General features: G+C 46.1%; 1 protein-coding gene across 2 annotated transcripts in view; it reads right to left on the reverse strand.

Annotated features, from left to right (window-relative positions):
* LOC147625189 (2-oxoglutarate (2OG) and Fe(II)-dependent oxygenase superfamily protein) overlaps window positions 1-27185 on the reverse strand; it is a 141214-nt gene that overhangs the window by 61514 nt on the left and 52515 nt on the right. For both annotated transcript variants that reach the window (XM_086818447.1, XM_086818446.1), the window contains one exon: window positions 10702-10770. In XM_086818447.1, coding sequence (XP_086674573.1) covers window positions 10702-10770 — 69 coding nt within the window. The remainder of the gene's footprint in view (window positions 1-10701; window positions 10771-27185) is intronic.

Here is a 27185-nt window from a genome sequence, read left to right on the forward strand (position 1 = left end):
GCATCACACTAGACAACAAAAGCCTTTCGGAGATCCGGTAATACCAATACTGGATCCGAAGTAAGCTTTTCTTTAAGCTTTTTAAAGGCTGTAATTTCCTGATCAGCCCATCTAAACGGAGTTGCCTTCTTTGTTAAGGCATGAAGGGGCGAAGCAATTTCAACAAAATACTGTATGTACCGCCTGTAATAGGAACACAATCCCAAAAAGCTGCGTACATCATGCACGGTCCTCAAATCTGGCCATATAAGAATTGCTTCCACCTTCGATGGATCCATACGGACTCCATGCTTAGACACAATATGCCCCAAGAAGTGTATCTCTTGCAAGAAGAACTCACTCTTCTTGCCATTAATAACCAGCCTATGGTTCCCGAGTTCTTCAAACACAATGGCCAAATGCCTTCTGTGCTCCTCCTCAGTGTGTGAATGCACAATCATATCATCAAAGAATGTGCCCACAAACGCTCTATGACGCCGGGAAATCATGTCCATCATTCTGTTAAATGTGGCAGGTGCATTTGTCAAACCAAAGGGCATAACCAAGAACTCGTATAACCCAAAAGTGGTTCGAAATGCTGTCTTATGCACATCCTCGGGTCTAATACGTATCTGATGATACCCGCTTTTCAAGTCTATCTGACTAAAGACTGTGGAGCGGTCCAAAATGTCATTGATCCTCGGAATAGGGAATCGATTCTTGATGGTATTCTTGTTCAGCGCCCTGTAATCAATACACATGCGCCAAGAACCATCTTTCTTTTGCACTAAGAGTACAGGTGAGCAAAAGGGTGATGAGCTAGGCTGTATCAACCCTTTATTCAATAGCTCCTGTACCTGACTCATAATTTCTTCTTGTTGGGCTGCACTAACACGGTACGGCGGTCTGGTGGAGTACTGCCCGGAAGTAGATCAATAGCATGATCTTCTGGCCTTTCCGGAGGAAGTTCTCCTGGCAATGACTCGGAAAAACAATCTTGGAACTCACATAAGAAATCAGTCCTGTCCTTATCTAACGTAGATAAATTAGACTTAGACTCATCATCTTTTGCATCCTTTACATAAATCAAGTACGCGGAAAGATGCTTTTTCCTTACTGATGAAATTGCCGAAGCTAATACAATAGGAACAGATTCCCCTTTTAGCTTTACATCAATAACATGTTCTTTCCCTCTATGAGTCAAAGTAATTTTCCTATTGTATATATCCACCCCCGCATGTACTCTGTGGCACCATGGCATTCCCAACAAAACATCACATCCATCAAGTGGCATGATGAAAAACTCCTCGCTGTCCACATAACCCTGCAAATGAAGCCTGAGCTTCCCAATAATAGGAGTGACGGGTTCTGCATACCCAGGACAAGCCATGTTAGCCTCATATAAAGGCCCCATCTCCTCTGCACGGATCCCCAATCGGCCAGCCAAATCCGGTGAAATAAAGTTGGCTCTAGCACCTGTGTCAAAGAATATAAAGGCATTTTGATCTCACTTTGCCCCATGCCCTGCACAACTCAGTCTCTTCACCACCTGGCTGTTCCCCAACAAGATCAAGAACTAACCCTACAGAAGGTTTTGGTTTCTTTGACTTGGGCTCCCCTTTGGTGTCAGAGTCCTTTTGGGACTTTCTCTTCGGACAATTAAAAGACATATGTCCTTCCTCTGTACAGTAAAAACATTTCCGAGCATCCATCAAAGCCTCTCTCTCCTCAGGAGTTCTCTTGGGCATTGGTAACTTCTTATACCGCTTCTCTGTAGACCCTTGTGCATCACGCGAAGCATGCCCTGACTTTTCAGATTTCTTGCTTGAGATTTTACTGCCTTTAAATCCAGATGAGACTCCAGTGAGTAACGCATTTGCTGTCATAGCATTCTCTATCATCTGTGACATATTTGTTACTCGAGTCTTTATGCAATAGTCACGCACTTCCTTGGGCAGCCCACAACAATACTTCTCCACCTGCTCAGACAAAGGCACTGCACGATAAGAAGTAACTGGGAGTAAGGCTTCCCAAAACTTCTTATGATAATCCTCAAGATTTTCACACTTTGCTGCATCCAACTTGTGCCATGCTGTCATTACATCCACCTCAAAAGTAGATGTGAGCCATACGGAAGAGAACACCTGCTTAAACTGTACCCAAGTAGATGGTGCTATGCCCTGTAAAAGAAGAGTAGACCACCACTGCAATGCATTGCCTTTGAGAAAAGTCGCAGCTTTTCTCACCTTAGAGGACTCCGTGTAATTACCACCAGAAAAAGCAGCAACAAACTGCTGTAAGAAGGTAAGTGCCTTTAGCTTATCTTTGGCCCCACTGAATGTGTCATATTTTACTGCAGCTCCCCCTTCCTTATAATCCTTCGCCTTACCCATAGGCGTTAGATTATCGTAAGGAAGTGGCTTCACAAGATTGGTACCCCTAGCATTCATGCCCATCATAGGGTCAACATTACCAATTCCCATACCTGGCATGCCATACATTCGAGCCATGTTTCCAAACATACCACTATGCATACCGGGCTGCATGCCCCCATACATATTTCCTTGCATTCCTGGTTGCATGCCCCCAAACATGTTTCCTTGCATTCCGGACTGCATACCACCATACATATTCCCTTGCATACCAAGCTGAAAATTAGCTCCAAAAGTCTCTGGCATACCCATGCCTCCCTGAGTATAACCCCCAGTCATGGATTGGAACACAAAGCCACCACCAAAATAGCCTGGATGCATAGACTGCTGAGGAATAGATGGCTGTCCGAAGAAGGAACTCTGTGAGTTAGCACCAAAAGCATGTTGCATGTTCGGAAGCTGTCCAAAAGATGGATCCTGTGGGAAGGCACCACTATGACCCTAAGGTAGGTTCTTAGAACGCACCTTCTTCTTTTTCTTTTCAGGCTCAGAACGGGATCTCATAAATTCAGCAAACTTCTCACTTTGTGTGAGCTGCATAAACACATCCATTACACCGGCCAAACGATTTTTAAACTGAGCATCATCTTCCTCTTTACTAGGCATATCTTCTGGCTGTGTTACATCCTCATATTGTTCATCATCTGCAGCTGTTCTCCTGCAAGAATGTCCTCAGATTCATTTCTCTCAAGAGAGGTCTCTTGCTCTTCCTCTTCATTATAAAAATATTCGTCTTCTGTGTCTGACATGCTGCTGAATTTTTCAGCAATGACTTTCCTCGAGTCAACCACGAGCTCACCCCCTTAAGAAAGTTGATGATGGGTCCCGGCAACGGAACCTTGAAACCGGCCTCTGGTAGAAACCAAAGTGTGGTAGACTAGCAGTCGCCCTTCCACTTGTAGTCCAAATAAATAACAAAATGAACTGGAGCTAGAATGCCCCAAAACTGAAATGAAGTCGACACCTGTTGGCCCCCAAAGCTTGGCGCCCCTTTCGGTATTTCTTTATTCAAATTCAATGAGATGTAGAACTGAGTACAACAAAGCCAACCAAGAGAATAAACCTGTATGTCCAATCTAGCAGCCCTCAAGACCTCTTAGCACAGAGGATTCACACACAGATCTGTATCCCACAAAAGCAACACACTGTGCTTCCCTTTGATCAACCAAGACAATTCAGCAGGGCAGCCTTGAGCACACATCTGGCATATTCCATGAACATGGTTCCACAACTCAGTTCAAATATAAATCCACTGTCCAGTCTCTATTTCCACCCTTCAAATTGCCATATCCCTCCTCTCACAAGGGGCCAAATAACACAACTCTGCACAGCAGACATAAGCCAGTGGAAAGAAAGAAAGATGGACAAGTTCAGAGCTTACCAATTCAATGCGTGGTTCTGCACCCGTGGGACTGATCGTACCAGTCTGTACTTGACAAAGACTGTCTGTACTTTCCTCCCTACACCCACCTGACTGATGCACCAACTATGCTCTGATAAAGCACCGCCTGCAGCTGGAGATGCACCACCTGCAATTTGTTCGGAAGCCAGCTGTACCTGTCCATACAGGTCAGCAATACCCTACTGTACCTATCCGTACAGTTCTGTACGTGCAGATTCCACCGCCTGTACCTGTTGTTGTCTGTACTCTGCCAGCATCCCCTGAACTAGCCTGTGCGCAGCAACCTGTACCTGTAGTCGTACAGCAGCCAAAAGTACGGACTGTACTTGTTGTCCGTACCTACCAGCGCCGCCTGTACCTACAGAAAATCCAGCCGACTGTACCTTGGTCGCCAGCGCCGCCTGCAACCACAACCGCCACCTGCTCTGTACGGCCTGCAACCACGTGGACTGTACGGACAGTTCTGTACAGCCTGGTCTGCTCACAACAATTCCAGCAACCCACAACTATGCAGTCGACAGTCTTTCTCCTCTCTTCCACGCATGTAGCTTGCACGCTTCCCCAAAAGCAAGAGAGAGGAAAAGATGAGAGAGGCGTGTACCAAAAGTGGAGTTGCCCCTCTCTCCAAAAATATCCTAGGGGCCCTTTAATAAGTTTATTAAACTTATTAAAGGTCACTTATGCCTAGGGGCCACCCCAAGGTTTAAACATTAAAAATATTAATGTCCTTGGTCCCCCTTCACACTTGAGGATGTCCACACATCATACCATTTGTCCGGGCACCCCAAATATGAATCATTTAATATTTATCTTGCTCACCAACCACCATGCCCACACTTGTGCTTTTCCATTTTCACAGGGTCATGACATTGGCCAAACTCTACGGATCAGTGCTAGAGGCGGAGCTCAATTCATTTGTAGAGAGCCAGGGATGCAAAGCCTCAAGACAGGCTGGCTTTCGAAGGAGCTATTCTACCCTTGACCACATCATCACCCTCCCTGCCATCATCGAGGAGGGTAGAGCACAACGTTAGAGGATTTACCGCTGCTTTGTGGATTTCCACAAAGCTTTTGATACTGCACCCCGAGCTCGCCTCCTACACCGTCTGCAAGAGAAAAGGAGTCCCATCTGACATGGTTTGGAGCATCATCGCCCTCTATGAGTCCGTCACCAGACGAGTGAGAGCCCCAAGAGGTACATCACAGGAGATTTCCAACACTATTGGGGTGAAACAGGGCTGCCCTCTATCACCCACTCTTTTCGGCATTCTACATTGACGAGATCTGGAGCTTCATTGACGGATCAGGCGGGGCTGGTCCCACACTGGCAGGCATATTGATCCCATACTACTTTATGCAGATGACATCGTCCTCCTCTCAGACTCAACCAAGGGGCTTCAGAGACAGTTGCATGCGTTACATGACTTTTGCACTCAGCAGGACCTCTCTGTTAACCTTGGTAAAACCAAGGTAATGGTCTTGAATACCTCTCGGCCCTTCACATCCAAATTGAGCTTCACATATAGAGGGAATCTTGTGGAGATTGTCTCATCCTATGTCTACCTTGGTGTCCCTTTCAATGGTGCCCACGCTTTACCATGGTTCCCGTAGCACATGCCAATGTAACACGGGGATATGCAACCTTGAGCTTACTTGAGTGGCAGTGCTTCCAAGCACATTTCCAAGAGCCCAAGACGAAGGACTAGCTTTCTGACACCCTCGTCACACCAGCCTTGATGTATGGACCAGCCTTCTAGGGGCCAAATTTATCCGATGAGGATTGGCAGCAAGCCCCAGGTCATGATGTTCTCACGTATGATCCGTAGCAAACCATCAGTCCCACACCAGATTATCCAAGTTGAGTTTGTTGCAGCCCCGATGGTAGTGGGTGCACTCTTCCAGACAGTCACATACCTCCATCGCATCAGTGACATGGATCCCCACAGGTACCCCAGGCTTGCCCTGAAGTCCTCTAGACAGCTAGCACTTGAGGGCCACTCTGGAGTATAGTATGCACTAGTTTCCTCCACTTGGTTCTCAGTATATGGGCTTCGCAGGGACCGCCTACCCCCCCTTCGGTACAATTTGGACTCCCCTTTTCTTCGGCTCTCTCACCAGGATACCAACCGGGTTATCCAGTTAGATCTTACCATTGCACATGGATCACACCTCTGGAGCTCCCCACGAAGATGCACTTCTACAGAGATCACTTCCTCACACTCACGAAGGATGGATTCATCTAGCAACTGGGCTACTTGAGTGTTCACATGTCCCATGCCATGCGGATTGTGATTGGCCAGAAACGGGTTTCATCCCACCGCCTCAGAGTGGAGGCAGGTAGAGGTGAGCGCATCTTCAGAGCCAGGAAGCTCATACAGAGACCCAGAGAGGAGAGGATCGGCCGATTATGCCACACAAAGGTTGAGACGGAGGAGCATTACATATGCCACTGCCCATTATACTATGAGATCCGCGGGAGGTTTCTCTATGAATTTCGTGAGGGATTTGGTCCTCTCTCCAGGATCATTGACTTCTAAGATCAGCGTTGCCTAGGCCTCTTCCTGCTTGACCTCCACAGACACAGTGACACCTTCTTGAGAGAGCTTCGGCCCCAGCCTGCCCGCCCCCTCCCTCGCCAGCCAACCATCACCAATTTCTTCCGGACCCAGGAGGTGGAGGACACCTACATAGTGGATCTTGTTGACCCTCCACGAGCTACTCTGGACCTACCTCGCCCGAGACGAGTTACCTCGGACAGAGCCTCTGCACTCCAGCGCCCCTGTCGGCCACGATCACCTCATCAGCTCCACGTCCAAGACATGCTCCACCACCATCGAGCTACCTTTCCACGTGACATAGTTAAGGGAGACCTCTCGGCCATACTCATTAGCCCCATGCTTGATATTTGGAAGAGTGGTATACCATCTACTCGGAACTGATGTGGCTCTCATGTTTCTATGTTCTTAGAATTCCATGATGAGTTTCCATGGATAGTTTTGTATCACCCCAATGAGATAGCTATGTTAATGTTTTCTTTCAGTTTTATTTTCCATTCCATTATGAGATATGCCATGGACATTATTGTATCACTTTGGTCTCATAGGCCCATTGGGTCTTTAGTAGACGCTTAATATATCTTTCTTTCTTTCTCTCTCTCTCTCTCATAGGTCCTCTCTCTTTCTCTCATAGGTCCTTGCCGTCTTTTGCAGATGTTAATATATCTTTCTTTCTGTCTCTCTCCCCGTTCAAATCAAAACCAAATTGAAGCTTGGAATTGACCCTAAATCTGTTTTTTTTGCCGAGATTTTGCCTTAATTATTCCTGTGCCATTCAGCGTGCTACCTCTGGAAGAGATTGGTAATACACAATACAAGATTATTCCTTTCTCTTGGGATTCTTTTCAACAAATTGCCTCCTTCCCACTGTAGTCTGAAGGCTCCCATTCTTTACCTTGACAGTCATGATTAATTTTATGGATATTACGCCATTCTATATATACCGTGCTTATTACAAAGATCACTTCTTATAGCTATATCCAAAGGCTTCATACGAGGCATGGGTGCCTCCAGAGAGAGATGCAACACTTAATAACCATCACCATTGGATAGATCATAGATTCGAGTCAGCTCTCATCACAGACATGGCTTGATGGGGGTCCAAAACTAGGACCAACACATAGCATCTGTGAGCTCTATGACATGGGGCTGATCACACTCTCTTCAGATCCCCAGTTTACTGTAAGCTCGGAGGCCAATACCACTTCCTTTTGTGAAAAGAATGTAGGCCATTTTCCTGTTTTGTACAGCACCCTGATTGGAGATGCTTGTGGCATAGTTACCGCGGAACGGGAACGTTCCGGGAACGTCGGATGCTGGAACAGGAGCGGGAACGGGAACGGGAACGGGAGCGGATTCGGAAAGTCAGGGAACGCCACGTCATATGAGATGTCAGCATATGACATAAAATGGCAAAACATTTAAAATATCCAAGATTAAACTTTAAAGTCTTAAACATTAAAAATTTAAAGAGTCCAGACTCCAAATAGAAACTGAAAAGAAAGTACATCGCATGAGGACATATAATAGCTGAAAAAGCTGAGTACAATGTACATATGAGTCATGACAAAAGTATCAAGTATGACAAGTACAAAACTAGCCTCAAGGGCCAAGGTAACTGGTGAGTCAAAGACTAGTCATCAGCAAGTGGGATCTCATCCTCCTGTCCAGGCTGTCCCTCAATCTGCTCATCCTCATGCTGCTCCACATTATCCTCTCCCTCTGGCTGATCCTCACCATCATTGTCATCAAGATCAAGGCAAAATCCAATAAATGGCTCTGGAGTACACTCAGCCCTGAACTTGTTAAGCAAATGCAAGTTCACATTAACAAATACAAGGTCATTTGCCTTCTGGACACCAAGCATGTTCCTCTTCTTGCTTGCAATGTTCCCAAAACTGCTCCATAAGCGCTCACATGGCGAGGAGCTAGGACCCTGGCTAAGCACTCGAATGGCCAATCTTTGCAGCAATGGTGTATCTGCCCCATAATCCTCCAACCACCGTGCACTGGATATCTTGAACCTATCATTTTGTGCATCCTGCAAAGCGAAGAGGCCTCTCTTTTGTCGATAGAAGGAAAGGTCTTCACGAACCCTCCTCCTATCATCTGCACTGGGTACAAGCTTCCTCAAGATATCCTCCCAACCCTGCACAACCTCTGCATCTGTCTCTTGTCCTTTGCCTTGAAATTCTGGATCCACCACAAATGCAGCAGCCTCTAATGTAGAGTGATACTCTGTCCACCTGCCTGTCTCGCAAGACGAGATAGCTCCTGTCTCCTACCCCCATCCAAAGTCTATAGAGATAGGATTCTCTCAATCATCCTGTCCATCCCCTCGTACACCTTGCCAATGCAAGGCTCATCTCCATCAAGAAGCCTCAACATAAGAATGATTGGCCGCACAACCTGCAACAATACCTCAACAGTGTCCCAAAAAGTGTCATCAAGAACTATGGACCTGCATCGAATACCTGCCACTGAGGTACGCTCTCGCCATGCATCCCACTCCTCACAAACTACAAGCTGCCTCAAATGATTCTTCACTTCAAAAAGACGCTTTAGCATAAGGAAATTATATGCAAAGCGTGTATCTGAATACTTTAAGAGATCCTTTGGGGATCTCCATATCTGCAAAGTATGGGTTGCGGGCCTTTACCAAAGGAACATCTGCAGCATAAAAAAATCGTGCCACTACTGCATCTACTTGTGCCCTCCTCCCAAGGTGCCATGATGCCACAAGACTAGCCTGCACTGGACCTCGTGAAGCCTGGGTCTGGGAAGCATTTGTTCCATGTGCGGATGGCTGTGGAGCAGCCCCATATAATGGGATCGATGCACTCGCTGAAGATGCCGCGCCTGCAGGTGTAGCTAATGATGATGTACCTCGAGGATCAAGAACGTAGGGCCGACTCCCTGCTGCATCAAGTCTATCTGCAAGTGCCTGCAATCGTATGATATCTGCTCCTGACACTGTAGGGCAAACAGAAATGCCTTTGCCTCTAACCCCCAACAAATGGGCTCGCACACGATCGGTGCCTCCAGTCTTCATGGATCCACAAAAGTGGCACTTCCACTTGCGTGACCACCCTCCTCTTGCACTATCATATCTGGACACAAGATCCACCTCATTCCACCAAGGGGATCTGTTTTCTGCATCTATGCCACGAGGAGGTGCCATTGAAATTGATAAATGGCTGAAAATTAAAAAAACATGCAAAATGCCCTTGCATGAGACATAAGTAAAGTGTCCACAAAGTGCAAAAAAACGCAGCAAACTAGAATCTCCAAATTCCAATGTTCATTGCGTTGAATTTTAAATTTTACCTGCTCAAGACTCAAGTGCCAACCGAGCAAGAGAAGGGGCCAAGGCCCAAGAGGAGGGGCCAAGAGGAGGTATGGAGTGTGTGGGGCAGCCAAGGCTCAAGCCTCAACGAGGTAGGGAGAGTGTGGGGCAGCCAAGAGGAAGGGTGGAGTAGTAGGTGGAACGGAGAGTGTGGGGCAGCCAAGGGGGCAGCCAAGAGGAAGGGTGGAGTGGTAGGGAGAGCACTCAAGTAGCAGGCTCAGCCAAAAAAACAGACGCAGCAGAGCAAATGGGCAGAAAAACAGACCGAACAGCAAATAAACCCGCCGTCGCGCATACGCACACATGCCGGAACGCCTGGAACGGGCGTTCCGGGCGCCGTTCCGACACGTTCCGGTGTAAGTCATGTTCCGCCTGCCGTTTTTGCGTTCCGGGCACGCGTTGAGCTCCAGACCGGCGTTCCGGCGTTCCAGGAAGGCGGAACGCCGTTCCGCAGTAACTATGGCTTGTGGCCTTTGCGAACCATACAACCTACAGATCATTCAACCTCTTTTCAGAAAGTGGGAAGAGAAGCAGGGAAGATTTACCACAAAATGGCAAGGCTCCCCAACATGTCCTTAGTTAATTTCCCAGTAACTTTCTTCAGGAGTACACCATTACCTACCCATGTTAGGGCCGAGGTATCTGCCTACCTAATAAACAATGCAGCAGCAGGACCAGATGCTCAGAGACTATAAATCAAAGGCAAGAAGTTAGGATGAGGAGAGACCATGATACAACAACCAGGACCATGCACCACTTAGAGTAAAATGTCCACAACCAGAGAATTCACATTGTGTACATGAAGATTACCTTTCTTACATGTAAAGTGCATAAACAGCTTGTCTTGCATGTTCAAGCTGCCTTCTACATTATGTTGGCAGACTTATGTTACAACCTTGAATTGATCTAATACAATCTTTCATGGAACACAAAAAGAATCAAACAAAGAGGCCATTTTCACTAAATAATTAGGGAGATTTAACATACCATACTTATCACAATGGTAAGCTAGAAGCAAACCCACATCTATGATCAATTTTCCAAGGTCCTTGAAAGCTGCAATGAAGTGGATACCAAAACATTCTCTCTCTCTCTCTCTCTCTCTCTCTCTCTCTCTCTCTCTCTCTCTGCGACGTTAATATATCATTTCTTTTTTTTCGTGAAATGGTGTTTTATATTATATGTAAAAAATGTACATCAGCCACATGGCTCACACAGAACCTATGGCCCCCAAAAAAACCCCCACAAAAGATCCTCTAAAGGATCATGACCATGCAAACCTATACACTAATAAGAAAGCCTCCTAGCCAAATAAGCATCCCAGATAAAAGCATCAAAGATGAGCCTGTCGAGCCGCCGTAGACCATAACGAAATAACATCTGCATCCAGTAGCTGAGCTGAGAGAAGAGAAGAAAACTGCCAAAGCAGCAAACCGCGGATACGTAGAATGTGCCCATGTATTCCAGACAAGGAATCAAAGATGAACCCATTCCGTGTAGTCCAAATATGCCAAAGTCCTGTCCATCTAACGAAATGGAATATCACAAGGTGACTGTCCGAAGTAATGACTTGAGGAAAAATCCCAAATATCCACTGATGAGCCGAAACAGGACCTCTCTACTGCCTCCCAAACGCGAGAGACAAAAGACCAAATCTGACGGGCCACTGGACAACTCATGAACAGATGCATGACTGTTTCAGTGCATGTCGTGCAGAAAAAGCAAGAGGCCAATGTAATTTTACGACGGCTGAGCTGATCTCGTGTAGGTAACCCTCCTACCAACATCCTCCGAATGAAAACCTTACCTTGGTAAGGGAGTTTAGACTGCCAACCACGCATAAGAGTTTTCTGCCACCATGATTTAGACTTGTGCAATCCCCACACCTTATTGGCCTTGGCTGAAACCCAATCTTTCTCTGATACGAGCTTATGATAGACCTGGTTAGCTGAAAGTGATATCAAGTCACCAGATTTACATAGTGCCCAATCAAGCCAAGGCTGATCTGCAGATGGCTGAGGCAATGGAGTAAAAGGCTCAACTGCATGCATGATGTCAACCCATAGTGGCTGAAATGTCCGAGGAACCCTAAAGTGCTGCCAAATACGACGAAACGAATATGGCCTGTCACGACCAGGTATCACAGCATCTCAAATTCTAACCAAGCCTAACCTGACCATGCGGTTGAGTCGTATGCGTGAAGCATCTCTGTCTGGCCAAACAATGACACGCGACTCCACAAATATTTCGAACTGCAAAGAGTTCAAAAGTAGTCTTTCATGACCAGGATCTCACCGAGCCAATAGTAGAACTTCATGCCAAGAAAGGAGAATATGCGATAAAATGTGAGATGAGCGAATACGGACAGGATGAGCCGCATTCACAATGTCCCACCATGAAGCCTGCACACGTGTCCGTCCATGTGACAATCCCTATTAAGTCACGAGCCATGAATACCCAAGGCTGCTCCTGCAAACACATATCCTGAAAAAGCGCCCACCTACGTGCCACCATATGCAAGCGGACATCCAATAAAGCAGCCCCACCCATTCTTTTGGGCGTCGTAATGTGATTCCAAGCTATCCATGTTTGACCCATAATATTTCCTTGCCTCTTCCACAACATAAACCGAATGGGAGCAACCAAACGGAGAAGAGATTTGTGCGTCCAAGATAGCAAAGGCAGAAAATAGGAAATCATGCTAAGCATAATAACCTGAGCTACCTTAACCCTCACGTGCATAGGCCACCCTTGAGCTTTCCAATACACAAATTTATCCGAGATCCGAGCAGAAATCCAAGCAAGAAGAGCCACTGGATACCCAACATGACGAACAATGTCTCCTGTATGCACCACACGACCTTGCCACCCTAATGTCTCAAGATCAAATTCCGTGCATACAATGAGGGCTGATTTTGTTGAATTTATTTTCAGCCCAGAAGCCAATGCAAAATTATTCCAAGCTTCCATTGCTCGATCTTTATTGGCTTTTCGGCCCTGAGAAACATAAAAGTGTCATCTGCAAGGACTTGAGCAACCAATTGCTTGCCATGAGGGAGATGCAAACCAACCACTTCACCATGCGATGCCATAGCATCTAGGCGAGATAACATAGTATGAGTGGCAATGGCAAAGAAAAGAGGGCTAAGAGGACAGCCCTGCCGAAGAGAACGGGTGAGAAAAATACCATCCGAAAGTCCTCCATTGAGCATAATCCGTGTGATAGAGCCAGAGCCAAGTAAATGCACCAAATTAGCCATTTTGGGACCAAAGCCCATGGCTGTCATTAACTGAGAAAGGAAAGACCAGCTGACATGATCAAAAGCTTTTTCAAGATCCAGCTGCACCATCACAATCTCTTGCTTCTTTGCCTTGGCATAATCCACTCCAATTTGAACATTAAGATTATTATGCAAAATATTCGTGCCATGCATAAATCCATATTGATATGGATGAATAAGAGTAGGAAGCACCTTCTGCAAGCGATTGGTAAAAATCTTTGTAAAGATTTTATACATAATACCCATAAGTGAGATCGGGCACCATTGAGCCAAAGAAGTAGGCGAAGGGACTTTGGGCAACAAACGAAGTATCCCAACTTCCAATCGGCAGGCATATATCCCTCATCCCAAACCCTTTGACAAATAAGCGTCAAAGGCTCTACAAGCGGATCATCATATTTTCGGAGAAACTCATTTGTCAAACCATTCCAACCAGGGCTCTTTCCCATGGGAAGTTTGGAGAGAACAGCTTCCACTTCCCCTTGAGTAACAGGAGCATCAAGCTGAACCGCCACATCAGGGTCAACTTGATATCGTACTTCAGCAAACAAAGACTCCCTTGCAGCCAGGACAGCCGGCGAGACACTCTCTCGAGGGGCAAGCAAATCTTCATAAAACCTGATGCAATGCTGAATAACCTTAGAAGGTTGAGTAACAAGGTTGCCTTGGGCATCCATCAGCCTAGCAATGTTCTCACGCATATGTTTTTGATGCAACTTATCATAGAAGCGATGAGATTGACAGTTAGCATCCCGCAAAGCATCAAGACGTGCAAGTAGTTTAAAGCAAACATATTGTTAGCTCCTTTTTCAGCCATTCTATGGCATCCACAACTTCAGCATCCATAGAGTCAGTAAACATGAACGCCTGCAAGCCCTTTAAAAGCGACTCAAGAAGAGCCACATGCTGCTTTTGTATAGAGGCTTTAGCAAGACCATAATGCCGCGCTAATTTCCGAGTGTTGGTAAGGAACACTGGCCAAGCATGATAATCAGCCATGGACACTCTTGTGGAGAAATGTCGTATCAACTGACGCATATAAACATCAAAAACTTCATGTTCCAAAAAAGTGTGATTTAAGCGCAAAGGCAAGCGTCCCAACAAGCCTTTATATGCATCCACAGGATGATAGACCATTTCAAACACAAGCGGCCAATGATCCGACAAATGGCTGTTGCTGAGTAACCATCATAGTAAGAACCTCTGGCAAAAAGAGATCTTCATGTAAAATATACATCCTATCCAATCTAGCATAAGTGCCCTGAAACTGTTGTGAGGCATAAGTGTAGCCCCTTTCATCTGGATGCAACCAAGACCACATGTCTTACAGCACAGCATACCATACAGTCGACACACCTGTACCAACCCTCTCTACCTTCCAAGGGTACTATCCATCTCTGTCATGGATTCCCTATCCCCTGCCCAATCAGTAGCAAGGCTGTACCAAACATGTGTCCATTCCTGTACCTTCTGCCTGCATGTGACCTATCTCCTGGAGAAACCCAAAAACATGTTTCCTCGAGAAACCTACGACCTGTTTCCACATGAAACCCTTAGGCCTCTTTCCCTTTGAAACTTCTGTCCTGTTTCCATACAGAACCATTCATGGCACCATTCAACAACAGTGCCAACAACGGCATACATCTAGTTACCTGTTCCCTCATGAAACATCTGAAAACATAGAGATGCCCATAGCTGTAGGTCCCTCTGTTCCTTTCTAGCAAGAAGAAAACAATCTGCTCCATGAGCATGCAGCCATGCGAGCTTGCTTCACTCCCATGCCAAGAAACACATTCAAGTGACCTGTACTTGCAGCCGGAAACCCAAAACATCTCATAAACAATCTCAAAACAGTCTTGGCTGTGCGCCTCTTTCAGCCCGCTCCTTCCAAGAGAGAGAGAAAGATAGAGAGAGAGACCTGCTCAGCCTGCCTGTGTTCAGCCCAGCACCTCCCCTCCTGAAACGGCCTGCAGTCCTGGCCGCCTTCTATGGGTGGGAGAGAGAGAGATAAAAAAAAGTCCTGTGCCTACAGTCCAGCCCTTGCCTGCTGCTGTCCAGTTGGACACAACACTCCCTGCTCCCCACCGTTATTCTGCAGCCAGCCGCCTGTAAACTCCCCGACCAGCCTTCCAAAGGCGTGTGGAGAAAAGCGCGTACTGTTCTGTCCAGCAGCCGCCTACAGTTCCCCTTGTGCGTGGAGAAAAGCATGCACTGCTCTATCCAGCGCTGCCTGGCCGCCCGTTTGCCAAGAGAGAGAGAGAGAGAGAGAGCATGGCATGCTGACACCTGTACCTGCAGTGGCTGTTCACTCCGCCTGCAGCCAGTCCAACAGCCAGCTAACACCTTCCCTTCTGCAACCTGTCAAAAGCCTGTAAAGCCTGCTGTCCTTGCAAAGGAGAACCATCCCACAAGTGCTCCTCTGTCCAGCAGCCGCCTCTGTGCAAAAGAGGAAAACCGGCGTGTAAGAGCAGTCCTCCTAAGCGGCAAGCACACCTTCATCAAGAGATAGGCGCCCCCTTTCTGCCCACCAGCCCCTCTTCTTCAGAAAAGCACACACGTGGCCCCAATAATAGCATATGGGCCACGTTTTCTTTCATAAAAGGCATTATAATGTTTTTAAAGGTTTTTAAAACCTTTTGAGTTAAAATCTCTTTGCCCCCTTCACACTTAGGGTTGTCCACACCTTGGTTTCCTTTTCAACTCCAAACTGATGCCATTCACACTGTCCTCCATGTCCCCGTGCACACCTGCATACTGTCCAGAGAAAAACACAGGGTCGTGACAGCCGCACCAGAGGTACACTGATTGATCGGGCTATAGAGCTGGGGCGGTCCAGGCGCCCCAAGATGAGAGGCCCATCTCGACACCGGCGGAGACTACAACAGAGGATCAGGACCATACTAGCACGGCATGGGAGACGTCCAGTCAGAGTACTCACCATGGAGGACATTGAGGATATCCACCATCGACCGATGAGAGACATCTTTGGATAGTGATGTATATGATGCTTACCTTTGTTGCTGGAGTTTTCCTCCCAGATGTTATCCATTAGGAGCTCCTAGTACCTTACTTTTCCTCATAGTTGTTTCAGTTTTAGTTAGTTGTTTAGTTGTTTTTAGCTTTTCTTACACAGACATTGTATCAGATCCACCAATTGTTGTAACCTTTTTGGTCTCATAGGTCATTTTGGCCTTCTGAAGACGTTAATATATCATTTCATTTCTCTCTCTCTTAATATATCATTTCATTCTCTCTCTCTCTCTCTCTCTCTCTCTCTCTCTCTCTCTCTCTCTCTCTCTCTCTCACTAGTAGCATTAGCTTCCCACTCTCCGTAGTTGATGCTTCCGGATGCCCCCTACTGATGTATTGTGGGGCTAGATACTTACCTTCAGTTCTTTCATTTCTCTCTCTCTTTTTTTTTTCTTTTTCTTTTTTTTCGTGAAATGGTGTTTTATATTATATGTAAAAATGTACATCAGCCACATGGCTCACACAGAACCTATGGCCCCAAAAAAACCCCCACAAAAGATCCTCTAAAGGATCATGACCATGCAAACCTATACACTAATAAGAAAGCCTCCTAGCCAAATAAGCATCCCAGATAAAAGCGTCAAAGATGAGCCAGCCGAGCCGCCGTAGACCATAACGAAATAACATCTGCATCCAGTAGCTGAGCTGAGAGGAGAAAAAAATTGCCAAAGCAGCAAACCGCAGATACGTGGAATGTGGCCATGTATTCCAGACAAGGAATCAAAGATGAACCCATTCCGTGTAGTCCAAATATGCAAAAGTCCTGTCCATCTAAGGGAATGGAATATCACAACGTGACTGTCCGAAGTAATGACTTGAGGACAAATCCCAAATATCCACTGATGAGCCAAAACAGTAGACCTCTCTACTGCCTCCCAAACGCGAGAGACAAAAGACCAAATCTGACGGGCCACTGGACAACTCATGAACAGATGCATAACTTTTTTAGTGCATGTCGTGCAGAAGAAGCAAGAGGCCAATGTAATTTTACGACGGCTGAGCTGATCCCGTTTAGGTAACCCTCCCACCAACATCCTCTGAATGAAAACCTTACCTTGGTAAGGGAGTTTAGACTGCCAACCACGCATAAAGAGTTTTCTGCCACCATGATTTAGACTTGTGCAATCCCCACACCTTATTGCCCTTGGCTGAAACCCAATCTTTCTCTGATACGAGCTTATGATAGACCTCGTTAGCTGAAAGTGATATCAAGTCACCAGATTTACATAGTGCCCAATCAAGCCAAGGCTGATCTGCAGATGGCCGAGGCAATGGAGTAAAAGGCTCAACTGCATGCATGATGTCAACCGATAGTGGCTGAAATGTCCGAGGAACCCTAAAGTGCTGCCGAATACGACGAAACGAATATGGCCTGTCACGACCAGGTATCACAGCATCTCGGATTCTAACCAAGCCTAACCTGACCATGCAGTTGAGTCGTATGCGTGAAGCATCTCTATCTGGCCAAACAATGACACGCGACTCCACAAATGTTTCGAACTACAAAGAGTTCAAAAGTAGTCTTTCATGACCAAGATCCCACCGAGCCAATAGTAGAACTTCATGCCAAGAAAGGAGAATATGCGATAAAATGTGAGATGAACGAATACGGACAGGATGAGCCGCATTCACAATGTCCCACCATGAAGCCTGCACACGTGTCCGTCCATGTGACAATCCCTCCAACTCAATCAAGTCACAAGCCATGAATACCCAAGGCTGCTCCTGCAAACACATATCCTATAAGCGCCCACCTACGCGCCACCATATGCAAGCGGACATCCAGTAAAGCAGCCCCACCCATTCTTTTGGGCGTCGTAATGTGATTCCAAGCTATCCATGTTTGATCCATAATATTTCCTTGCCTCTTCCACACCATAAACCGAATGGGAGCAACCAAACGGAGAAGAGATTTGTGCATCCAAGGTAGCAAAGGCAAAAAATAGGAAATCATGCTAAGCATAATAACCTAAGCTACCTTAACCCTCAAGTGCATAGGCCACCCTTGAGCTTTCCAATACACAAATTTATCCGAGATCCGAGCAGAAATCCAAGCAAGAAGCGCTTGGGGGTCCACATCCACACCCACCGGATACCCAAGATGACGAACAATGTCTCCTGTGTGCACCACACGGCCTTGCCACCCTTATGCCTCAAGATCAAATTCCGTGCATACAATGAGGGCTGATTTTGTTGAATTTATTTTCAGCCAAAAGCCAATGCAAAATTATTCCAAGCTTCCATTGCTCGATCTATATTGGCTTTTTCGGCCCTGAGAAACATAAAAGTATCATCCGCAAGGGCTTGAGCAACCAATTGCTTGCCATGAGGGAGATGCAAACCAACCACTTCACCATGCGATGCCATAGCATCTAGGTGAGATAACATAGGATGAGTGGCAATGGCAAAGAAAAGAGGACTAAGAGGACAGCCCTGCCGGAGAGAACGGGTGAGAGAAATACCATCCGAAAGTCCTCCATTGAGCATAATCCGTGTGATAGAGCCAGAGCCAAGTAAATGCACCAAATTAGCCATTTTGGGACCAAAGCCCATGGCTGTCATTAACTGAGAAAGGAAAGACCAGCTGACATGATCAAAAGCTTTTTCAAGATTCAGCTGCACCATCACAATCTCTTGCTTCTTTGCCTTGGCATAATCCACTCCAATTTGAACATTAAGAATATTATGCAAAATATTCCTGCCATGCACAAATCCATATTGATATGGATGAATTGGCAAAAATTTTTGTAAAGATTTCATACCTATAAGTGAGATCGAGCGCCATTGAGCCAAAGAAGTAGGCGAAGGGACTTTGGGCAACTAACGAAGTATGCCCAACTTCCAATCGGCAGGCATATATCCCTCATCCCAAACCCTTTGACAAATAAGCGTCAAAGGCTCTGCAAGCTGATCAGCATATTTTCGGAAAAACTCATTTGTCAAACCATCCCAACCAAGGCTCTTTCCCATGGGAAGTTTGGAGAGAACAGCTTCCACTTCCCCTTGAGTAACAGGAGCATCAAGGTGAACCGCCACATCAGGGTCAACTTGATATCGTACTTCAGCAAACAATGACTCCCTTGCAGCGAGGACAGCCGGCAAGACATCCTCTCGAGGGGTAGGCAAATCTTCATAAAACCTGATGCAATGCTGAATAACCTCAGAAGGTTGAGTAACAAGGTTGCCTTGGGCATCCATCAGCCTAACAATATTCTCACGCATATGTTTTTGATGCAACTTATCATAGAAGCGATGAGATTGACAGTTAGCGTCCCGCAAAGCATCAAGACGTGCAAGTAGTTTAAAGCGAACATATTGTGCTTCCTGCACCCTAGATAGCTCCTTTTTCAGCCATTCTATGGCATCCACAACTTCAGCATCGATAGAGTCAGTAAACATGAACGCCTGCAAGCCCTTTAAAAGCGACTCAAGAAGAGCCACATGCTGTTTTTGTAGAGGCATTAGCAAGACCATAATGCCGCGCTAATTTCCGAGTGTTGGTAAGGAACACTGGCCAAGCATAATAATCAGGCATGGACACTCTTGTGGAAAAATGTCGTATCAACTGACGCATATAAACGTCAAAAACTTCATGCTCCAAAAAAGTGTGATTTTGTTGTTGTGCTTCTTTTGTTAGGCGACTTCTAATAGAATAGCGTTCTACTCTATCCACCCCAAGAGCCCCTGTACCCTGAGAAAGTTGGCCTCCCGGCCTCTCAATCCTGGTCTGTTGCTGGGCACCTGAACCCAAAGGGCGACGAGCATATGTATGTAAGGGCCCCTGATGAGTACGCAAAGGCCCCCGCCAAATAGCATCTGAGAAATTCCCCCGCGGGGCAACAAATTGTGTCTTTTTACCACGTACTTCCACCCATGGCTGCTCAACCTCATTCTGAACATCCACATGTACATCCATGTGCTGGGCATCATGTAAAGGAGCATCATGCTCATCTTCCACGGGCAACTGCCCATCAACAATATCCTTGGTAGCAACAACTTGTTCTTTCTTAGGACATTTGGAGACAAAGTGGCCCATCTCACCACATTTGAAACAGTGGCTAGCAAATGTATCCCACCTCAATTCATACATTAAAGGTTGCAGCCCAACGATATTGACACGCAAATGTGTTGGCCTAGGTCTCCCAGTATCCCACAACATGCATATACGATTTCGGTTTCTAGATGTCATTCGAGGCACCACCAAGACATCACCGATACCTCGCATGAGACCTGGTAAAACACGCCAAAACATTGGTGGGAATTGTTTCACTTCAACCCAAACTGGGCAAGCCTGGCGCAACATATCTTGGTACTCTGCCATACGCTTTCACGGAACCACATGAACCAACTGCCCATCCAAAAAGAGTGGCACCTGCTCCAAGACTGCCCTACGGGCTTCCGAAGTGCGAAAAAGTATTTCATAAAAGCCTCTTGGACCATCATAAATCTCCTCAAGTGCCTCAGGCGACACCAAGCGGCCCTACCATGCTCTAAGACGAGGCAACAATGGAATACGCCCAGTAAAGAAGAAGATAGCATCACGATCATGAAAATCTGCTAGCTGTTGTCGCAACAAAGGAGTCTCCATGCATACATCAGCCACACCACCATTATATACTGCAGCCATTTGCACGCTATTTGCCTTCACATATTCTTGCAGAAGCTCACCAATGATCTACAGCAAACGTGCAAACTCCAGAGAAGGTACCTGAGAACTTTCCTCTGCATTCTCTCCAACATTCACCGGAGTGTAGCTTGCATCAACATCAAGCCTTTGACGTTTTTGTTGCTCCGAGGCATCTGAAGCATAACCCACATCCTTCTCGATCATCTCCTCAATAAGATCCATGTTAAGGATATTGGCAGCCATGCCACCAACGGCAGCAACCGGGTCATCCAAATCCATGTACAAAAGCAAAGAATACCCGTTCTCTCAAACCCTAATTCAGCACCTGGAAACCCTAATTCAGCACCTACAAACCCTCATTCAGAAGCTGCAAAGCCTAAATTAGCACCTCGCTGGTGCCATTAACAACGAACCACTTGACACCTGCTCGCGAAGCGGAATCGAGCAGGTGTGGCAGGGCGTTCGCGATGCGAGGATCCTGCGGATGGCAATTCTCTCTCTCACACGGACCCTCTCTCTCTCTCTCTCTCTCACACACACACACACACACTCAGAAAGGGATGTACAGAGAAGAGAAACGAAAGGAAGAAGAAGACGGGAAATGCTGCAGATCACCGGGGTCGCAGGACAGAGGATGCAGGTGCACAGCAGGTCGCACATCTAACGGACAAGTTGCAGCTCGACAAGTCGTAGGTCGCAAGTCATAGGCGTGCAGGTGACACAGGTGCACACAGGCGCATAGGCTCTCTCTCTCTCTCTCTCTCTCTCTCTCTCTCTCTCTCTCTCTCTCTCTCTCTCTCTCTCTCTATATATATATATATATATATATATATATATATATATATATTCACACCCTATAAGGGTTTCTGTTTACTTTCCAGTTCCAGTTTCATTTTCTAGGTACCGGTAGTATCATCTTTATTTTTCATTTTCTGGTTTTTTATCCAGACATTGTATCAGATCCACCATGATGTAACTTTTTGGTCTCATAGGTCATTATGGCCTTTTGAAGACGTTAATATAACATTTCATTTCTCTCTCTCTCTCCCTAGCTATGCTTTCTTATTTCTTCTCTCTCTCTCTCTCTCTCTCTCTCTCTCTCTCTCTCTCTCTCTCTCTCTCTCTCTCATTTGTCTCATAGGCCGAGTTCGGTCTTTTGGAAGACGTTAATAAAATCTTTCTTTCTTTCTCTCTCTTTTAGTTGTTTTTAGCTTTTCTTACAAAGACATTGTATCAGATCCACCAATTGTTGTAACCTTTTTGGTCTCATCCTTCTGAAGACGTTAATATATCATTTTCATTCTCTCTCTCTCTCTCTCTCTCTCTCTCTCTCTCTCTCTCTCTCTCTCTCTCTCTGTGTGTGCGTCTCCACGATGATGTGGATGGTGATCCTCCATGATGAGGATGACGATATTGATCCATACTTATCTACATTTACCTAGGGATCAGTGTCGTACACCTTTTGTCTCATAGACCCGTTGGGTCTCTTGCAAGACGTTAACATATATCTTCTTCTTCTCTGTCATACTAGATATCCTCGATGGGCCACTCCCACTACCACAAGAGTGACTTATTCAGCTGATGTTGAGACAAGCTCTTGGGTATTGATAGATGCTTTAGAACAGGATTTGATATACAGCACTCTGTCTCCGGACATCATTGTATACATTTTCTTGTTGTGTTTTTCTTTTTTTTTTCCCAAGATGATGAGTTCCATGGACATCATTCTACAAATTTTGGTGTCATAGACCCTTTGGGTCTTTCGTAGAGGATTAATACAACTTCCTTTTTTTATAGTGAAACCACTATCTCATTAGAAAAAACAGTGTACATTCATAGCTGTCCCAAAGTGGGGCAGCTACTACTCAGTTCAGAAACAGTGAGAAAACACTTCTAGTTGCCAGAAGGAAAGGTCTCTGATTTCATGAGAATCTCGGAGAGATTGTAAAAGGGTTCTCCGGAAGTAAGCAAAGAGCCGAATAGAATCTCCAAAGAAGAGCAACTAATTCCGAGCATGGTAGACGATCCACAATGCCCCAGAATCTAGTCCAATCAAGAAAGTCTGTATAATCTCGTAGCGATGGAGAAAGGCAACCAAAATTCGCCAAAAATGCCTCCCACGAAAACAAGCCCGGCGACATCCGGACAAATCACGAAGAAAATCCCAAGAGTGAGAGCAATATCAAAGAAGGTGAGGCACTGTCTCTGTAGGTAGGATGGGAGCACCGCCTACAAGAAGCACTGGCAATATGCCTTCGTGCCAAAAGAGATCCACCGAGAATAACTCGACCAAACATCTCCATAGAAAGAGTCGTCGCTTGAGGGGCAAAGGGGACGACGGGGATGGGGAGGGGACGGGGGACGGCCATAAGTAGGAAACGGGGACGGGGGAGGGAACGGCACTCAAAAAATACACTCATAGAGAAACTAGAGAGAGTAGATACACTCATAGAGTGTAGCTTGAGGCTTGAGGCTTGACAGTTGAGAGAGAGAGTTGCTTGAACTTTGAAGTTTGAAGCCTTCAAGCCTTGAAGCCTTGAAAGTTGAAAGTTGAAAACTTGAAGGGGTGTGTGTGTGTGCTTGTAGCCTTATGGCCTTGTTCTTATATAGATATTTGAAACCGGCCTCTGGTAGAAACCAAAGTGCAGTGGACTAGCAATCACCCGTCCACTTGTAGTCTAGATATGAAAACAAAACAGATTGGAGCTAGAGTGCCCAAATCTGAAAACAAAGCGACACCTGTTGGCCCCAAAGCTTGTTGGTACGGGCGTGGCAGAGCAAATGGTACAACTATATGCTTGCTGTGGGGCAAGGAAGACGGAACGGGCGTGGCAAAATAAAGAGAATGGGCATGGCAAAGTTACCAAACGGTGTGGCTTCAAAGAAGAAATGAACGTGCGCTTTAGATGGTACGGGCATACAATCTAAATGGTACGAGCATTCACTTCTAGTTTTTAGAGATTTTTAAGGGTGCAGGTCTGACAGCCACCTACAAATATTCCCTAACAGTGCAGGTGTACCCTTTGTTTAATGCAATTTATGCTCAATTAATGCAATTTATGCTCAATTAATGAAATTTATTCCCTTTGAATTGCTCTCTGCTAAATTAAAGGCTAGAGATATCAAAAGATATTCACAGGAGAATGGAACGAGTGTGGAAAACTTACCAGCCCGTGGCACCGCCCCTTGCGGTGTTTCTTTATTCAATTTCAAAAGTATGAAAGGCTGCGTACAACAAAAATCAGCCAAGAGATTACACCTGTATGTCCAATCTGACAGCCCACAATACCTCTTAGCACAGAGGATTCACACACACAGATCTGTGTCTCAAAGCAACACACTACTACGCAGAGCAGCCATGAGCATACATCTGGCATATCTCAAGCACATGATTCAACATCTCAGCTCATACATACATTCACTGTTCAACCTCTGTCTCCACCCTTTTCAATCTGCCATACCCCTCCTCTCACAAGGGGCCAGATAGCTCAAATCTGCAACAGACATAAGGCAATAGAAAGAGAGATAGATGAACAGATGCGGAATCAGCTCGTGGATCTGCACCGGAGGAAGTAACGGTACCAATCTGTACTTGCAGGCACTTGTTTCTACAACCCTGCTTCACACGTGTGAGTGTACTTGTCTGTACCTTCCTCTTTGCATCCACTTCAATGTTGTAACTGACTGTTCAGACCATAGAAGCTGCACAGAACCAGTCCGTACAGCCCCTACACACGTGTTAGAATCTGTCCGTACAGAACTGTACGGCCAGTTCTGTTGTCGCCTGAGGATACTGGTGCGCTTGCTCCCAGCTGTACCCGACTGTACCTGCTGTACAGTCAATCAACGCTGCCTGTACCAGGTCTGTCCAGCACCTGTCCAGCACCTGCCTTGGCCGTACAGTGTACCTGCAGAAGTACAGGACTGTACTTGCAGTCGTACCAGCCTGTACTGCCTGAATTCTGCAGCTACAGCCGCCTGTTGCAATCTGTACCTGTTCCACAGCCGCCGCCTTTGCCTGCAGCAGTACCTGCTGTCGTACAGGACTGTACGGATGCTGTACGGCCTGTTCCAACACACAGAAAATCAGCAGCAGCACCCTATTCAGCAGTCGACTTCTTCCCCAAATGCCTTCTATGCTCTTCCTCAGTGTGTGAATGCACAATCATATCATCAAAGAATGTGCCCACAAACGCTCTATGAGGTCTGAAAATCCTGTCCATCATTCTGTTAAATGTGGCAGGCGCATTTGTCAAACCAAAGGGCATAACCAAAAACTCATACAATCCAAACGTGGTTCGGAATGCTGTCTTATGCACATCCTCGGGTCTAATTCGTATCTAATGATACCCACTTTTCAAGTCAATACGACTAAAGACTGTGGAGCCCTGTCAGCGGTCGAAAATGTCATCGATCCTCGGTATGGGGAATCGATTCTTGATGGTATTCTTGTTCAACGCCCTGTAGTCAATACACATGCGCCAAGAACCATCCTTCTTTTGCACCAAGAGTACAGGTGAGCAAAAGGGTGATGAGCTAGGCTGTATCAACCCTTTATTCAAAAGCTCCTGCACCTGACTCATAATCTCTTCCTGTTGGGCTGCACTAACACGGTACGGCGGTCTATTCGGTGGAGTACTACCAAGAATTAGATCAATGGCATGATCTTCTGGCCTCTCAGAAGGAAGTTCTCCTGGCAATGACTCGGAAAAACAATCTTGAAACCCACATAAGAAATCAGTCCTGTCCTTATCTAACATAGACAAATTAGACTTAGACTCATCATCTTGTGCATCCTTTACATAAATCAAGTACGCGGAAAGATGCTTTTTCATTACTGATGAAATCGCCGAAGCGGATACAATAGGAACAGATTCCCCTTTGAGTTTTACATCCAATACATGTTCTTTCCCTCTATGAGTCAGAGTGATTTTCCTATTGTATGTATCCACCACCGCATGTACTCTGTGGCACCATGGCATCCCCAACAAAACATCACAGCCATCAAGTGGCATGATAAAGAACCCTTCGCTGTCCACATAACCCTGCAAATGAAGCCTGAGCTTCCCAATGATAGGAGTCACGGGTTCTGCATACCCTGGACAAGCCATATTAGCCTCATGTAACGGCCCCATCTCCTCTACACGAATCCCCAATCGGCCAGCCAAATCTGGTGAAATGAAGTTGGCTCTAGCACCTGTGTCAAAGAATATCAAAGCATTCTGATCTCTCACTTTGCCCCATGCCCTGCACAACTCTGTCTCTTCACCACCTGGCTGTTCCCCCACAAGATCACGAACTAACCCTGCAGAAGGTTTTGGTTTCTTTGACTTGGGCTCCCCTTTATTGTCAGAGTCCTTTTGGGACTTTCTCTTGGGACAATTAAATGACATATGTCCCTCTTCTATATAGTAAAAACATTTCCGAGCATCTCTCAAAGCCTGTCTTTCCTCAGAAGTCCTCTTGGGCATTGGCAACTTCTTATACTTCGTCTCTGAAGACCCTTTAGCATCACGAAAAGCATGCCCAGATTTTTCAGCCTTCTTGCTCAAGTTCTTACTGCCTTTAAACCCAGATGATCCTCCAGTGAGTAACGCATTGCTGTCATAGCATTTTCAATCATCTGTGACATGTTCGTTACTCTTGTCTTGATACAATAATCTCGCACCTCTTTGGGCAGCCCACAACAATACTTCTCTGCCTGTTCAGACAAAGGCACTGCACGGTAAGAAGTCACTGGGAGTAAAGCTTCCCAAAACTTCTTGTTATAATCTTCCAAACTTTTCACATTTTGAAGCATCCAACTTGTGCCATGCGGTCATAACATCCACCTCAAATGTAGATGTGAGCCATACGGAAGAGAAAACCTGTTTAAATTGTACCCAAGTAGTGGGTGCTATGCCCTGCAAAAGAAGAGTAGACCACCACTGCAAAGCATTGCCCTTGAGAAAAGTGGCAGCTTTCCTCACCTTAGAAGACTCTGTGTAATTCCCACCAGAAAAAGCAGCATCAAACTGCTGTAAAAAGGTGAGTGCTTTAAGTTTATCTTTGGCCCCACTGAATGTATCAAACTTCACTGCAGCTCCCCCTTGTAATCCTTCGCCTTTCCCATAGGCGTTAGATTATCATATGGAAGTGGCTTTGCAAGATTGCTGCCCCCAACATTCATGCCCATCATTGGGTCAACATTACCCATTCCCACACTTGGCATACCATACATTCCAACCATGTTTCCAAACATTCCATTATGCATACCTGGTTGCATGCCACCATACATATTGCCTTGCATTCCAGGTTGCATGCCTCCAAACATATTTCCTTGCATACCGGACTGCATACCACCATACATATTCCCCTGCATACCAGGCTGAAAATTAGCTCCAAAAGGCCCTGGCATACCCATGCCTCCCTGAGGGTAACCCCCAGTCATAGATTGGAACACCGAGCCACCACCAAAATAACCTGGATGCATATTCTGCTGAGGAATTGATGGCTGTCCAAAGAAGGAACTCTGTGAGTTTGCTCCATAAGCA

This window comes from Cibotium barometz, chromosome 24 (genome assembly GCF_041138505.1).
Source record: "Cibotium barometz isolate CiBa-2024 chromosome 24, ASM4113850v1, whole genome shotgun sequence".
NCBI lineage: Eukaryota > Viridiplantae > Streptophyta > Polypodiopsida > Cyatheales > Cibotiaceae > Cibotium > Cibotium barometz.